This window comes from Colletes latitarsis, chromosome 11, assembly GCF_051014445.1.
Source record: "Colletes latitarsis isolate SP2378_abdomen chromosome 11, iyColLati1, whole genome shotgun sequence".
NCBI lineage: Eukaryota > Metazoa > Arthropoda > Insecta > Hymenoptera > Colletidae > Colletes > Colletes latitarsis.
The window spans coordinates 30,964,855-30,981,841 of record NC_135144.1 but is presented as its reverse complement, the minus strand read 5'-3'; the positions used below and the strand labels follow the sequence as shown (position 1 = coordinate 30,981,841).

Below are 16,987 nucleotides of genomic sequence, written 5' to 3'. Positions count from 1 at the left end.
CAGAAAGTCCATAAGGTGTATGGTCTACTCGTATATACCTCATCTATTGTAAATTAATATTTGAAAATATTTTTTGATCGTACACAATTGAGGCGCTACCTAGCGTCGAAGACAGCTTCATTTCTCGTTAAAGTTGGACGTTCTGCCGTAGATGACGGTGTGATCGTTCGTTTAGCAGTGCATTTTTTTATTATAGTAATCTTTTTTATATCTCAAGTTAAATTACGCTTAACGCAATGTGAAATTATGTTAACACACAAAGAAAAGCAACACTGAATTAATGCGAATTTAAAATATAAATAACTTTTTTACCGAGTTCCATAGTAAATGATGGTTCCTAAAATGTTTCTTAATTGCGTAGGTGAAGTCTCGTAAGGAGAGTAATAATTATTTATCGGATATATTCATATGACATTTGTTTAATTTTATTGGTCATATTATTTTGTTCGTAAATTTAGAGATTTGTTCATAACATCAATAATCATGGTATATTGTACAATGCTACAATATTAGAATGTAATAATAATGGTATATAGAAATATACTGTACCAAATTAATAACGAATGATAAATAAAGTTCATGAAAAGTGTAACGAAGAACTTGTTTCAGCTTTGGAAAATGTAATGTATGGTCTCGTGCAAACAAGTTCACAATAGTTTAAAGGTATTTAGAAAATTGACCTAGATTAAGAAACAAGAAATATTTTAAGAAATGTGAAGAAGAAACATTAAAAAGTATATAATTCAAATTATATTAATTGTATGGTCTAGAAATTGAACTTGATTACAATCTAGGCATTGAACAGGGAAAATCATTTATTACATATGCCTATGTGCTCTTTTTCCATAAATCTATATAAATTGATTCTGTATCGATTTAAATATGTTATGTATAAGTACATTGGTTGCACTAGTCTTAAATATGGAAAGCAAGTCTTGAATACAGAATTTGCAAGGAAACAAGTTAATTTAGAGGAAAGAAAATTAACTCTTAAATCAACTTGTAGAGAATCGGGAAAATTAAAACGTTTTACAGGACAAAGTTGTACATCTTACTCAAGAAAGAAGATAAATAAAAACATTTTTTTTGTTACAAAGTGCTGAAAAAAGTAGCTTCCAATGCCTCAATTGTAAATTTAATATATTCTAATGAATTCATCACGATTCTGCGTATAGAAATGCTTACTGATATTACGAAACTTGTTAAATGCTAATTTATACTGTAATGTATGTTATTCTTTTATATACTTAATATTGTGTATTCTTCCATAATTATTACGTCGTATTTTGTTACTTAAAATTCTATTCACGCTGCTCTCATCTACTAATTAACATATTTTACAGACGTAATACTTACATTACGCAGTGGGGTAATTAGGGTTGTAAGTAATGCATATTAGTAGGAAAAGGAAACTAAAGTATAATTCATACTTCCCTCCACACGTTGTTTCTCACTTCGTCGTTATTTAGTTGTTTGATTCGGCCAGTTGCGGCGCTACATGGGGTTTCACTGAATCTCGTGCACAGCTATCCCTGGAGTTTATCAAAGTGTACGATGTCGGATAGACGCAACAAGCCGCGCGTCTACTTGACATTACAACAACGGTACGACATTTTGCTGCAATTAGAGAATGGTGTTTCGATGATTCAACTGGCAAATGACTACAACGTCAACAGTATGACCATCCGTCGCATCAGGGCGAACGCGGTCCTGATACGACAACAATCACAGTTAATGGGAATTAAAAATCAGAAAAAGTTTCGGTTACCCGTACTGCATCAGTTGGACATGCGTCTATACTCGTGGTATTTACATCGACAGACGTTAGGCGATCATGTTACCGACACGATGTTGCGTGCAAAAGCAAAAGAACTGAACGAAGAATTTGGCGGTCCGTCGTCGTTTACAGCAGCCAGAGGTTGGATATGGAGGTTCAAACGACGACATGGCATCCACCCCCCCAAGTACCATGACGAGTGTGCATGCACCAACAGGAGGACGAACGAAGATATTTCCTGGCTCTCTGTACAACAACTGGGAGAGAAAGATATAGAGCTGCAGAACTTTCACAACATGGAAAAAATGGGACTAACGTGGAAGATCGTTCCACGAAGAACTGTAATTCACGAGGAAGGAAGAAATACCAGCAAAAACAATATAACAAAGGATCGAACGGACTTGATCGAGACGCAAGAACTTTCGGCGCTTCCCACCCACGAATACGAGAAGTCGAATCAGTACCGGAGTCGTTTACCGGTTATTTTCAAGGCCCGAAGAAATACCTGGACCAACCAGAACGAGTTTGCCAATTGGTTTAAGAATTACTTCAGACCAACCGTAAGGAGACAGCAGTTTCAAAGGCGTGCCGGAGGAAAGGTGTTCCTCTTAATAGAAAACTGTAAAACTCATATACTACCTCCGCAATTACGAAGACTGAACGGCAACATCGAACTCGTATACTTTTCGACGGACACTACGTCGGGTAAGCAGCTAAGGGGGCAAGGAGTAGTAGAGAAAATGAGAAGATCCTTCGCCCATTGTATGCTGCAAAAGATACTGGAGTATCCCGATGGTGTGGTCGAATTTTATACAAACTATTACATAAAAGATTGCATCAGTTTGATCAACGAGATCTGGATAGACACGATACAGATGAGTATCTGTAAGATATGGAGCAAACTACTGGCAGGTCAAGCTAGGAAAGAACAAGAACAGCAAGAAAACCAAAGAAAGCCGTTTTGCGACATGCCAGTCTTTGTCAACGTGAAGAGTGATCCTCAAGATCAGTTAGAAGAATGTGAAATGTCAGACGTTAGCGAAATTACGAACACAGGAAGATCGATCAAAGCGGGGGCTGTTCTTCGAGATCGGAGAAAAAAATGCGAAACACCAGTTACCGAAATTACGAATCCAGTGAGAACGATCAAAGTGGAAAGTGTCCATCGGTATCAGACGGTAGAATACGACACGACAGTTATTACCGAAATTGCAAATCCAGCGAGAACAATTAAAGTGGAACCTGTTCCTCGAAATGAGATAGAAGAATGTGTCATGTCGGACATTACTGAGATTACAAATCCGGTGAGAACAATCAAAGTGGAACCTGTTCCTCGAGACGAGATAGAAGAACGCGACGTATCGGACATTATGAAAATTTCAAACGCAATCAGACCAATTAAAGCGGAAGTTGTTCCTTATAGTGAGATAAAAGAAAGCGACGCGTCAGACAATACTGAAATTACAGACAAAATAGAGATTATCAAAGTGGAGGCTGGTCCTCGAAATCAGGTAGAAAAATGGCTCGCCAGGGGTAACGAAGCAGACAATAGTGTTATAGATATAGAGTTCAGTGATCTCAAAACCACCGATAAATCGTACACTGAACCAGACCTGGACGAGAAGGAAACGCAAAAAATGTTTTCAACCTTGGCGCTATGGTCGCAAGATCAACCGAGTTTCATACAGTTGCAAGTGCAGGCAATACAGACATTTTACCACAATTCACGAAGATAATGTAATCATAAGATACTAAAAAATAATAAAGCTTTTATTTGCACTCGTTTTTAGCTTGTTTCGCATTATTTACAGATACTGCTGATCGATTATCGATTTTTTTCATGAAAACAGAATGCATTTATTTAACAGTTGTAAAAGGACATCGATTTTTTAATCATTTATGCCCATTTGATAAAAAAAAGTTTTCAACAAGAATTTGTTGGCATTGAGTGCACAATAGATGATAATGATACAAACTTTGGGAACTAAAGTAGCATGTATGTTTGTCGTTGCTTGGAATAGAATCGGTATACTAAATTTGACTTGTACCGCGATCGTAGAGATTACGAATCGTTTCGGTTTCTCCTTGCACGATAACGTAAACGAGCCTCGAGTAAGGCATCGTAGAAGAATGAGGTTAGCGTGTGTCGGTGAATCAATCCTAATACGATAGTAAAACTTATTTTACTTGTGGTTATTTTTCAGCAAGAGTTTCACTCTCGTATCTGTGACATTTTTCTGATTAAAACCAGACTAAACATAATATATTATTAAGATTATTTAATAAATGTGTTTACTAATTTAATATGTAAATTATAATCTGAACTATATCGTGCCACGAGTATGACATTGAAATTCTCGTTGAACAATAATTAATAATAAAAAAATTTTATTGTTAAACTACAATAAATCGTATCAACACACCTCTGATCTCTGCCGACCACTATGAACGCTCGTCCTTTCTCTTTCTTTTTGTTCACTATCCTTTTCTATATTCGACGTTGCTACCAGCGAAGATAAACAACCACGTCAATTACAGTAAAGTATCTCGATATGTAAAAATCACGAGGTTAAACCGTTCCATATACAGAATACCTGACAAATCCCGTACAAAAGGCTGTCTCACCTACATCGAAAACTTTTTGAGGAAAATATCCTTTCTCTTAGTTGGCCAAAGCTGCTTCAACTATCTTTACATTTTTTTTAAATTATCAAATTATCCTTTGTTGGCATTAAATTTTTCAGTCTTTGGTCCTTCACCTTCTTTTTCCTTTAAACTGTTATAAATTAACTTTACTTTGCTCCAAATCGTGTTAGAATATTTTTTCCTAGCCCCAAAGTAATATAAAAAGTAAATTTTCAATGCGCGATGAAAATGTATTTCTGCGTTTTTAAAGACTTCCAGTATCATTAGTGGTATGTACTTTGTTTAGCAGCCATAATGTTACGTATCGAGATTTACGACACAGTAAATCACAATATTCTTACCGTCAAAAAACATATTTGTTTGTCAGACATATTTATGTAAAAAAATTAGAAATCTTCAAACATTGCAAAATTAAAAAATCTTTTTGAAATTTTTGAAAAACCAGCTGATAGTATACCAAATCGTATTTTTGATCATTCAGATCTGTTTTCATGTTTTATAGAAAAAAATGAGTCGAATCTGTAGACGTACGATTTTAAATGGCATTCACTGTACATGTTTGACGTGCTAAAAAATTATAAATTCAAGTGTTCGAATACTTTTGTTAGCCACTGTATGTATTACGCAGTCAGTGCGTGTTTGCGATGGAGCGACGAGTTTCTTAGTGGTTCGGGCCACTTCCTTTTTTTTTAGTTTTTCTATATTTTTACAGCGGTTTTAACTGCATTTATCTAAACTCGGAAGCATCACGGACTACGATTTTACAATTAAAATAATGAGTTTAATCGTGATGTTCAATCTTCGTGGATTGACTCCGTTTATATGGATCGTATCTGTCTTAACCTTATCTATCAGTGATGAAGTTAAAACAGATGGTATTGCATCCTTAACATCTGTATCAAATACTACCTTTATAAACGCATCCTTAGAAGATGATCACCGAATTTTATCTTCTGCGATTCAACCTACTTCCGAATCCATTTACTCAACAAAAATTTCGAACGTACGTAAGAATGTTTTACCTGCCAATTAACACGCATTTAAATAATTAGTATGGAACTTAGATTCGACTAGTCGAATCCAGTCAATATCGAAAAATGATTATTTTCAATTGTTTTCTATGTAATTTCGTGTGTCGAATTAAAAAAAACCAAGAAGACTTTCACCAACAATGAAGTACAGCCGCTTAGTTTACTCGTTTAACTTTTAATTTTTAACTGCAAAATTCCAGTTAAAATTTGAAATAACTCGGATAACTCTTAAGTTCTTTCCAGAATATTATAGACATTTGTAAAAGAGATCTAGAGCTCTTGTGATCTAAGGATTTCAAGGGGCATTGTAGATAGATTTTTGGAAATCGGCATACTTGTACATAAAAATTTTAAATAATTATTTTTGTGTCTATATTTCGTGCTTTGATTCGAAATTCCAAATAAATCTGAAGTTAAAACTTGCTTGACTGTAATTTCAGGAAAATGTTACACCTTCGTTTGCGGGAGAAGGTGGTCCAATTCTGATTGCTTCTACCACTCAGCGAGCATCTTCTACTACTTTCCAATCAGCAAGTATTTCTGACACTCTAAATGTAGAAAATAATTTATCTAATGAAAAAGATTATTCTCCAAATGTAATAAGGAGGAATAGTACATTATCTAAAATTGTGCCAAGAAAAGGAGCAAATGAAATGTTACATGTAAAGAAGGAACAATCTTCTTTCATTGAAACACAGCTACCTAATGATGGAGAAACAATAGTTAAATATAATGTAACAGGAAATACCATTAAAATGAATAATACGAAGAATGTTTCGCATACTACTGTAAATGGTACATTGCAACAAAATACAAATACGCCGCAACAAAATACAAATACGTTGCAGCAAAATGTATCAGCAAGTACTGTTAGTACTATAATATCTTTGCTTAAAGAACATAAAGCAAAACCAACTGTAACAGTAGCAGGACCTAATGGTGATAAACGACCATTTGTATCACCTACAAGATCACGCTCGGGAATGCCAAAAAAAATTGATTATCTTTTGCCAGTTATTATTACTCTTCTAGCTTTACCAATATTGGGTGCTGTTATGTTCATGGTATATAAACAAGGTAGAGATTGTTGGGATAAAAGACACTATAGAAGGATGGATTTTCTTATCGATGGAATGTACAATGACTAATATTTACAAGTATGCTATTCAGGAACATGAATTACAAGAATATCATCTGCCTAATATATGTATATGTATACATATATATATACATACATTTGATAAACTATTTTGCCACTTTAGCATCAATCAATATACCATATAGAACTATCAAACTTTTATTGTGCCGTAACTTGCTCTGCATACAATATTCTTATTATGTTACTGCCTTATATTGAGATTTGTTATTTATATGTTTTATATAATCGTTTGTATACGGAAATTACCATTCATACGTAATTTGAAAGCTCTCATACTCATGGTTTTAGATAAGTAGTATACGAGAAAGACAATATGGAAATAGTAACAAACCAAATGACACAGCAATAATATAAAATTATTCAACGAATGTTATCGAAGAATTTTAAAAAAGTATTAATGTTAAGATTGGAATAAATATTATGAAATGCTCATTGAAACAAATAAAATTTCATTTGTAGATAGGTATATATGTATAAGCCAAATTGAAAATTTGTTTTCTTATTTATAGAATTTTACGCGAAAATAATTTATTAGTCATTTGTTTCAGCTCAGTTTGATGTTGAAAATTTTAAAGTTTACAATCTTCGTTAAATTGAACTGGCCGTCTTAGGCTTTTTTTAAAAAAAAATTTGTTATTAGTAATATTATTATAGAATTTTTTTACTAAAATTTAATTTGATTATTGAAATTTTGTAAAATGTACTTTGTGTTATTTTACAAATTGTAAAGTAGTATGTATTCCACCAAAGAAACATTTGATTTACATCATACAATCGTTGTAATTACTTGTAATAATTATTTTATATAACTGCATTTATAGTATTGTTATTCAAAGGTTTGTCCGGGTAAATTAATAATAATTGCCATACAAAAATTAAATGGACATCGAATGATGTTCACGGAATTATTATATTGTTGCAAATATAAGCAATGTTTTGTGCAATTAGAAGAATTAGGAAATTCTATGCCGAACTTCCTTTTTCGTTTAATATGTGTAAAGTTTCTATTTTGTCAAAATGTGATAAAGCAATAACAGCTATTTTTATATATGTATGTAAGAAACCATTCATATTGTTATAAAATATATATACGTATAATTGAAGTCGTTTAATTACTTCCGATATTAAATAATATTCCTTATACAGAAAGAAACTTCACCATGTTTGATTTGTAAATTTTATTAATAAGCTTCTTATGTAGGTACATAAAATCAGTAGTATTAGCATGGCAAATAAATTACAAATTTTTAATAACCGATAAATAGTAGGGCATCTGCCTTTACTAGATTAAAAAAATCTCTTTTTTTATATAAAAAGAAAGGGAAATTAAGAAAAATTCAATTTCGTGATTTCATCTACGTGCTCTTGTATGCGTGTATAAATTTAATTTCAGGAAAATATGATTACCAATGTTAATATACCTAGAGATTTCAAGTAATTTAACTTAATTTACTTTGGAAATTAAAAATTTTTAAATGCAGAACCATTGATGATTTATAACAATCTAAAGTAATTGTTTCTTTGCTACAATGCTACAATCATAACTCCATCTTAGACTAAATTTGTATTAAGTCATTGATTTTATTATAGAACTGAATATAAAAATAGTAATTGTCATAAATAGTTTCATCTTAATGTCATGATTTCAATACAAACATAATTTGTCAACTAGACGCCTTCAGAATATTGCTATACATATTATGAATATAGTAAGATAACACCCAGATGAAATATTCGATATAATTCTAGAGTTTTCAACAGTGTATTTTGTCATAAAAAAGATATTCTAATAATCTAAAATTCGCCTTTTAAAGTTATGGTAAAACTCTTATAATATTCAAAGGATCTTTTTGTAATTTCCAATAAGAAAAGAATACGTAATATATTCTATTAAAACTTTAGAATGACTGTCGTTATACTCTGAGAATGCCGGTTAAAAATACTCTTATATAATCACATTCAATACGTTGTCGTACAAAAGGTATCATACAAACAACGGTCATGTGCTTAATAATAATCTTACAATATATAATAAATAATATAAATTCATATTAACTGAAACTGCACACAAAATTAAAGTAATTAAAAATATGCAGTTTTTACATAGGAAAAGTGTACTCGACCGATGAATCAGGTAACCATACGAAAAATATCAGCCTTGAATGTATTTTGCCGTTATATTTACCTGGTTAACCGTCCTCGATCAAGAATAATAAAAGGCTCATACTGAACTTTCATATTTATTAGTGTTCGTTAAAATTTTTTTTTTTTATTTAGACTTATACTTTACTTCGTCCGGAAAAGCTTCTCTCGGTGGTACTAGACTAAGCATTATTACATGACGTTGATAAACTCTAGAATTACGAAATTGTGTATCTGTTCCGTGAACTCGATCTAATACTCCCAGAATCCCGAAGCATTGATTAAACCTGAAATAATAATAATTTCAACGATCGACATTTAGTTTTAAATAATAAAATCTTACGGGATTTTAATTTTATCTTTGAAATAATAATAGAATTATACATTTATAAACATTCCCTCGAGATATGCTTTTGTAACATAAAGACAACAGTGCGGTGAATTTTATTTAAAAAAAATATCTTATAACACGATGTCCGAAATAAGGAATAGGAATCTAGAAATAATTTAATTTTCTAACTTGTTGGTCCGAAACTATTTTCAGTTTAAGGGAATCGAACGTTTTCGAAGCTATTGGAAAAATATACTTACTTTAAATGATGGAAATCATGAGCTTCTGGAGATGGAAAGAATGGTAAATGGTAACCGGAGTGAGCATTCAACGTGGAGAGAATAGCAAGCGAGAACCAAAGCCAAGCGGTAGCCACGTGAGAACCTACGATGAATACTCCCAAAAACGGTGGTAATAGGTTCGAGCCAATATGTTCTAAAGGATGGCAATATAACGATGTTACAGCTATAGGTGCTGTCCATTCGTGATGCTGTTTATGTATATACTTATATAGATAGCGGCTATGCAAACATCTGTAAGACAATTTTTATTATTACTTAAGTTTTCTTGCAATAACAAAGGGTTAAATGTAGAAGACATTGTTCAAGATAATTGAAGGATCATCTATTCAAATTACTCTACGACTCTAGGTCTGCAAAGTACCTAATATGTACTTAAAAAACTTGGACATTTATACATGTAAGTTACGAACGTAGTAAAAATATTACTACGTTAAGTACACAATATTTGTTTGATTCTTCTCAATTATTTTAAGCAATACGATACAAAATGATCTTACTTTAATTCGTTTTAAATTGAATGTTGAGACTATGGTTCGAGCTAAATTTTTACTGATAAGTCCAAGTTCAATCGGGTGAATTCTGACGGGAAAATATGTGTGAGACGCTGTATAGGAGAATTAAAAAACAAAAAAATGTATCAAATCCATAATCAAAGGTGGCGGAAGTCTAATTCTTGTCTAAAGTGCAATGAGCTTTAATGAAGTCGGTTCTATAGATTGCATCGAGTGAATCGTGGTCTGTTTTAAATACTCGAATAGTTAAAGACGTGTTACTCTTATCTGCTGGTGATGAAATACCACACGATTGGATTTACCGAGCTGACAACAATCTCAAGCACACGGTTCGCGTGGTAAAACAATTTCTAAATGAACACAATATTAATATAACGAAATGGTCCAAGTTAGATCTAAAAAGATAAAGGTCTTTAATTATTGGATATTTAACTAGAGCCAATCCAGCATATATGATAATATTTTTGTATTCGACAATCTAAAATTATTATAAATCGGGTATGAAATCTCGTGCCGCTAAATCACCGTTACCCAGTGAATTATAAATAAATTGTTCTTTCGATATGGTAAAAATAAAAGAGGAAATTTGCGTTACTGTACGGGGATGCCCTTACACTCTAACAGCATGAAAAATTCACGTACCTGTGCGAGTAATAAAATCCAATTTCCTCGCATAATATGAGAATTGCGATTTCAACGAGTACCCAGTGGAAGGTCGGCAATTCGCGCATAGGGGGGTAACCGCGCCATTCCATAAAGCAATAACTAGCGTACGCTAGAGGAATCCCGACAACGATCTGATTGAACAGTACTTGAGCGATTACTTTGCACAATTCCTTCCTGTTGACGGGCTCGTTCGTCCCGGGCTGTATTTTGTATTTTCTCAAAGCAGCTGGCCGATTAGTGATGTCTAAAAGTGTATAAATACCGCCGAAAAACCAATAAACGAAAAATGTTAACCCCAACGATCCTGAAAAAGAATTAATAAAAAATTTTTAAACTTGGCATTTCTAGGAGAGCATAGGACAGTGCTTCCCAACTATTTTCACGTCACGATACACGATACGACGGTTAATAGGACTTTCTATCATCGTACATGGCTATTTTATCGTTTGGAAAATAATCTTTGTAAGAGTACCCCTCTAAACGACGGAAACTTGTGAAAAAATTTTTTTCCCATTACTTTATTAATCGTTTGTGACGAGGGTGTGAGTCACATCTGTTGGGCAGCACTGATACAGGGTGTCCCGAGATGAATATATTTCAACTAATGCTTGAACTATTAATTTTATAAAATAATAACTGGGGAAACATTTTGTTCACCTTCCGCTTAGAATCTAACGAAATAAGAAATATTTTTGTCTCGATTGTAAACTCCTTGTGTTCAAAGTTATCCGAAGATCATGGTATACACCTTAAAGGCAGCTGTACACATACATAAGTACGTTTCCATGGCGTACGGTGAACGTAATTGCGGCCAGCCCGTTCACACGATATAGCTTCTTGACCGATTTGACCACTTTACCGAAACGGTAACAGTTGAAAGTAACGTTCACACCTTTCCGCATTGTTGTGACACATTGGGCTCTCAAGCCTATGAATAAAACTGATGCACCGTGGCGTGTACAAGCTTTTACATTCACGCAACGGCAAATCGGTCATTTGCTGAATCAATTGTTTTATCATCTTGCGTAATACCATATCACAGTTGGATCGGATGGAAAACAAGGCTCGACAATTTAGAATCGACAATTTTCTCTACAATACACGTTGTTTCGTGTTATCAGAAAGAATAGAAATACTTGTAACAAAAGGTCGCAACTGTGGAGTCGCCGATTTTACTCAAACTTCTTTTGGTAATTCTAGAGCAAAAATAAGCAGACACATGGTCGGTCTTCTTTGCCTCGTTATTTACAAAAATATTTCACATTTAGTTTTTGGGTATCCATATACACGGTATCTCATTTAAATCAAGCCACTTTTTACTTTAGAGACGAAGACGTCTAGCGGGAACTTAGAAATGTAAATAAATAACATATTATGTAAGAGGAAAATATGATTTTAATTTATGGCAAAAGTGAGCAACGTGTGAGGAAAGCAGCTTTTAATTTCAAGGTCATATCACGTACATATCTGAACGTATTTTAATATCCACTAGACGATACAGCAAAACAGGATATGCACTTGTATGCAAAAAGTATTTGTTTGTTTTCTTACACATATTTTACCATACGTAAACAGTGACAAGAAATGAAAAAAGATTTTTATCTCTTGCGATATTCGAACACGAAAATTACACACATACAGAAATAAAAGAATTAAATGTTATATGTATATTTTTTCAAATAACGAGCGTTGACAAAAAGTTCAGATACGCACGCGTGTGCTTATCTTTGCTGTATAATCGTTAAAAAGCAGTTTGAATAAAAATTTACTCCGCAGGTACGACCTCCCCTTATTAAAGCAAACACGTTAAAAGGGACAACCTGCATATTAATGTTTCGTCATATTTCATTTTCGTGTACCATAAACCCAGATCGTCACGGGATCGTCGCCTAATTTGTCTAAGATTTTATCCCATTGTGCTTGCCAGAAATCACCAGAAGCTCCCCAGAATCTCTGCAAATGCCTAAAGAACAAAGGAAAGTTTGTAACGTTATCGTAATTAACTTGAAAACCGTGACCGTAAACATTTCGAAATCACGAAATTTCCTTGTTCGTTTCGAATACAAAGATAGAAAAATCGTGTTTGTATACCTTATCTGGTAAAATTTACCATGTTAGTGTGTTGCAGAAAGCAGCGAATCCGATTACAACGGTTCCGATTACAAAAAGGACGCTTCTTAAACTTGAAAGAAGGGTCGGCGGAGTTTGATTCTTACAACCATCGCTGCTGGCAGTCGTCACTGCAACAATAACGTGTTATCGTTAATTTTTAAATCATTATGATCCTGAAGTACATTAAAAAAATTTTAATTTCAAAATTGAGACCATGTATGTATGTCTAAATTAATGACTATATTACGAGGGTCTGCTTATGGAATTACATTGGCAACTGTTAATTGATAGAATGTGGCGTATACAGTAACATCGATAGATTTTTATATAAAATAATTATTTTTCATTCGTTTTGTACTTTTTATATTTTTGTTGCCCGATAATTTAGTCAATTTAAATCGTCTACATATTTATGACATTTATAGTGACTGACTACTGGTACGTGAAAGGTTCAAGTTGAGGCATTCACCGTCCGACTGCTGGCCAAAATATTTTTTCATATCTCGAAATATTTCAACTACGAACGACTATATAACATATTTAAAAAGTACAATCTTAAACGAGTTCAATGGTACACGAAACGTTTAGAAAATAATATATTAAGAATAAAAAACGCGTAAGATGAATTTTTATTTCGCCTTAAAATTGTTACGTGCCGATAGAATCGGAGCTTTCTATCGTAAATTGAATAATTCGCTGCAGCACGACTTTGAAAATGATTCGATAACGTGAGATGCACGCTTAACTCACGGTTACGCGGTGCGAATGCCTCGGTGTATTATCGCTCTTTGTCGTTTCGTACCTCTTCTGCGAAATATCGTTTCGAGCAACGTCATTGTCGGGAGACTGGCCCCGCGGTTCGAACAGAGACACGCACTTTTAAGAATCACGATCGTTCGTCCGCGAACGGTATCGTATAGTCGAGTGTCACGACTGACCACAGTCGTGTTTCATCGCAGACTACGCTTCAGGCAATAATCGCTCCCTCCATGATACATACGTACTCCGTTTTGTCCGAGGCACTTAAGTTTTTTCATCTTTATGTAAATGTCAGGTCGCCGAGGATGTCCTGCACGATGGTAAATCAAACAACGCTAGAAATTCCATTTTCGGAAAGGCATACCATACCATCGAATTGTACAGTGCTAGACAAAATTACATTTCGATACCAAATATTTTTTATTGGGTTTAGATCGGTCGACGAACTGTATATACGTATATATATATATATATACCGAAAGTACGGATGCTTTATCTCCTTAGGGCGAACTTTTTTTTTTACATTAATTTCATAATGAATACTAGTTCCCTAAACCAAGATGACGATGCACACTTGTATTCAAAAGCACACGCAATAAGAAAGAAAAGAATTTCTTTCGTGATATGATAAAGAAAACCTTGTTGCGTTTTTTTTTTAGAATTTCACTCTGTATAGTGTCGGACTTGTAAACAAAATAACAATAGACAAAATTAGTAGAGAGGAATGTTGTATACCGATTATGTCTCATCGTGTTTACGCACATATAGATAGTTGATATCGTCTTTATACAAAACTACAAAACATTCCAAATTCCTTTCCTTGATGATTTTATCGTTTACTCTGACTCACATTCGAACCTTGACCACTGTCTCATTTTGGAATCTCGTTCTTTCTCTCGTCCTTTTCCTGGGTAACCCCACCTTTCTCACTTTTCCAACTATACGGAAGAAATTAAGAGGAATACAACAGGAGATCTCGTGCAAATTAACAAGATTTTCCTCCGAAATGTACATTACTTTTCAAATTACAATATGATACGACTCACGAATATCGTGTAAACAAAAGCACGTGACCACGATAAGTCGGAATGGCAGTTTTAATATATACAATAAAATTTATACTACTATTTATATATAATAATAGATATATTTGTAAATGATTCAACATTTATAATAATCGTTTAATACAAGATCTACCGACGGTTTTATCTATAAACATTTGTTTATGTCACGATAAATCCTGATAATATACTTGGTCAATTAAACGAAAATTAAATCGCACGCGATAAGTTTAATCCCATTAAACATTATCCTTGCATGATGTGCCTTGTCATACTCACGTTTGTTTTCGAACGATACGTGATTCGAAATTTTATTTCATTCATAGAGCGTTGCGATTCGTCACGTGATACAAATCATTATCACATTTTTGTACAAAACGAACTTTTTCACGTACAACGAAACACATTATAGAATTTAAATATAACTCGATGAAAAGTTTGCGTGAGAAAGTTCTGCGAATACATATTTTCTTTCCAAACGTTTCATCCAGAGTTTGCAACGTTCATTTTTCGGTGATCGTATCCGTAGGAAAATTGTTGCTGCTGACTGTATCGTAAATATGAAAATAAAGGGATGGTTACTTCAAATAATTCAACTCGATCTTAAAGTAACGTTCGCAATATTTCCTTTCTCCAATTCCCACATGTTTTTGTACAATATGTGTGTCGTGAAAGAAATCACAAAATTTACAAATTCGTAAATACAAAAATGATTGGGTATTAATACTTAAAATTATGCGCGATACATAAATTTTGTACAGAGTTATTTGAAAATAGAATTCTTAAGTAAATTTTTCTGTGTGAAATATATTAAAAAAAATGATACAACAATAAATTGGATGTAACTTTTAAATAGACTACATAATATAAATAAACAAATTGTAAATCGCTTTAGCCACATAATTTACTTGGTTTTATATCAACGTTAATCGTTATGTACCTACATACCTTTTATAGTAGAAACTTTTTATGTACTGGCACGGTTTACCCCTATCGTTTTACACAGTTCGATAAGTGGCGTGACGTTAATGTCTTGATGAAAACACAAATTTCGTTATTGATTAAATTTATATCGCTCATCTTGTGCTTGTGATCGTGACCACGGAGAAGTCGGTAAAATAGAAGCAATGACAATTATTCGCGTGCACAATTCCAGCGACAATCAACAACGAAATCCACCTATTTAAACGGGTATAAACAAAAAGCAGCAGGCGCACGATCGACCGACGTGCGTTTATTTACATTTCCACCTGCCACATTCTTCCCTCCAAAAGTGAATGCTTGTCGATAGACGTTCGACGCCACATTCCATCTCGCGAAACAATAATGAAAAATACTGTAACGAAGGAAAGGGTAGTGCAATCAACTCTCGATGACTGCGTAGTAAACGAAAACACACGGTTCAACGAATTCTGTGGTTTTGTACGGTGCAACTGTCAGAGAGTGGCCGCCTTGGGTTTATCCGAGTCACCCAAGCGTGTTTTCGTTCGAGTATCAACAGGGACGGAATGGAAATACATATTGCTTCCTACCTTTGTGCTGGCTTTGTACGTCCATCATGATTGGGGATGATAACGTTTATGGAAAAACCACGTAAATTCTTGTATCTGAAGTCAATGAATCGCATTTGCCACAGCACACACGATAGTCGATAAACGCAGACCGTTGATACTGGCAAATGCGCCGTAGCGCCAAGCGCGTACCTACAGCTTGAGTGTCGTATATACATATACATATATCTATATATACCCGTACATATATTATATATCTGTACATATATACATATATATACAGGTATATATATATACGTTTTCGTGTGTGCTATTTGTATACTGGGTGTTCAGGTATCGATGCCCAACGTTATTCTTGGAAAGGATTGGTGCGAGAAAAAATCCAGAGATCACTATATTTTTTTTTTTTTTTTTTTTTTTTTTTTAAGAAATACGACTTGTATAAATTTTGAAAATTTATAATAGAGTTCGTAAAAGTGATCGTACTGTCTTTTAATTGAACCGCTACATAACACCTATTGTATCGTGCGAAAGTGACGATTGAGAAAGTTCAACGATGTGATATATGTAATAATATTCGAGATCGTACAAGGCCAGAAATGGAAAAACAGCTTTGAGATTTTAGAATAGTAGCGTATACGAGAACTCGAAATAGGCAAAGGTATCAATATCATACCCATTTTTCAATCATAATTTTATTGCCTTTTGTTAAAATCGTTCGTAATTTTGTATTATTTTTATTTTTAAATTATTTACGTCCCTTGCCAGTCAGTACATTATTTAAACTATTTTTATTTTATTTTTGGCTTAGTATGATATTGGACACCATTGAAATGATCTTGAAAGTATCTTGAAAATAGTTAAGATCGTTTTCATTTATAATTGTTTACAAAAATACAAGGGACCTTAATGAATGAGCACCTTGTATGCATGTATCACATGTATATGTACAATGAACGGTATACTATAGTGCGTGAT

The 16,987-nt window shown here is 33.5% G+C and overlaps 2 protein-coding genes across 3 annotated transcripts; one reads left to right on the top strand and one right to left on the bottom strand.

Moving 5' to 3' along the window:
- Nucleotides 1–5,038: 5,038 nt before the first annotated feature.
- On the top strand, nt 5,039–7,716 carry LOC143347514 (uncharacterized). Its single transcript, XM_076776715.1, has 2 exons — nt 5,039–5,426; nt 5,895–7,716. Exons 1-2 carry the CDS (start codon nt 5,199–5,201, stop codon nt 6,600–6,602), a joined length of 936 nt encoding a protein of 311 aa, XP_076632830.1. The 5' UTR covers nt 5,039–5,198; the 3' UTR covers nt 6,603–7,716.
- LOC143347513 (fatty acid hydroxylase domain-containing protein 2) lies at nt 7,240–16,215 on the bottom strand. 2 transcript variants are annotated; one of them, XM_076776714.1, is made up of 6 exons: nt 16,031–16,215; nt 12,677–12,806; nt 12,426–12,529; nt 10,543–10,870; nt 9,347–9,619; nt 7,240–9,042 (listed from the first exon to the last, which is right to left on the bottom strand). In XM_076776714.1, exons 1-6 carry the CDS (start codon nt 16,056–16,058, stop codon nt 8,883–8,885), a joined length of 1,023 nt encoding a protein of 340 aa, XP_076632829.1. In that variant the 5' UTR covers nt 16,059–16,215; the 3' UTR covers nt 7,240–8,882. The 2 variants fall into 2 exon arrangements, with proteins under 2 accessions (XP_076632829.1, XP_076632828.1); XM_076776713.1 differs by lacking the exon at nt 16,031–16,215 and adding an exon at nt 13,481–13,650.
- Nucleotides 16,216–16,987: the final 772 nt, after the last annotated feature.

What these genes read in the sequence shown, in the direction of transcription:
- LOC143347514 (XM_076776715.1), top strand. Translation starts at nt 5,199, where the DNA reads ATGAGTTTAATCGTGATGTTCAATCTTCGTGGATTGACTCCGTTTATA. An exon ending in ACTCAACAAAAATTTCGAAC is followed by an intron (nt 5,427 to 5,894) that starts GTACGTAAGAAT and finishes CTGTAATTTCAG; the next exon opens with GAAAATGTTACACCTTCGTT.
- LOC143347513 (XM_076776713.1), bottom strand. Translation starts at nt 13,514, where the DNA reads ATGACGTTGCTCGAAACGATATTTCGCAGAAGAG. An exon ending in AACGATATTTCGCAGAAGAG is followed by an intron (nt 12,807 to 13,480) that starts GTACGAAACGAC and finishes TTATTGTTGCAG; the next exon opens with TGACGACTGCCAGCAGCGAT. An exon ending in CGTGACGATCTGGGTTTATG is followed by an intron (nt 10,871 to 12,425) that starts GTACACGAAAAT and finishes ATTCTTTTTCAG; the next exon opens with GATCGTTGGGGTTAACATTT.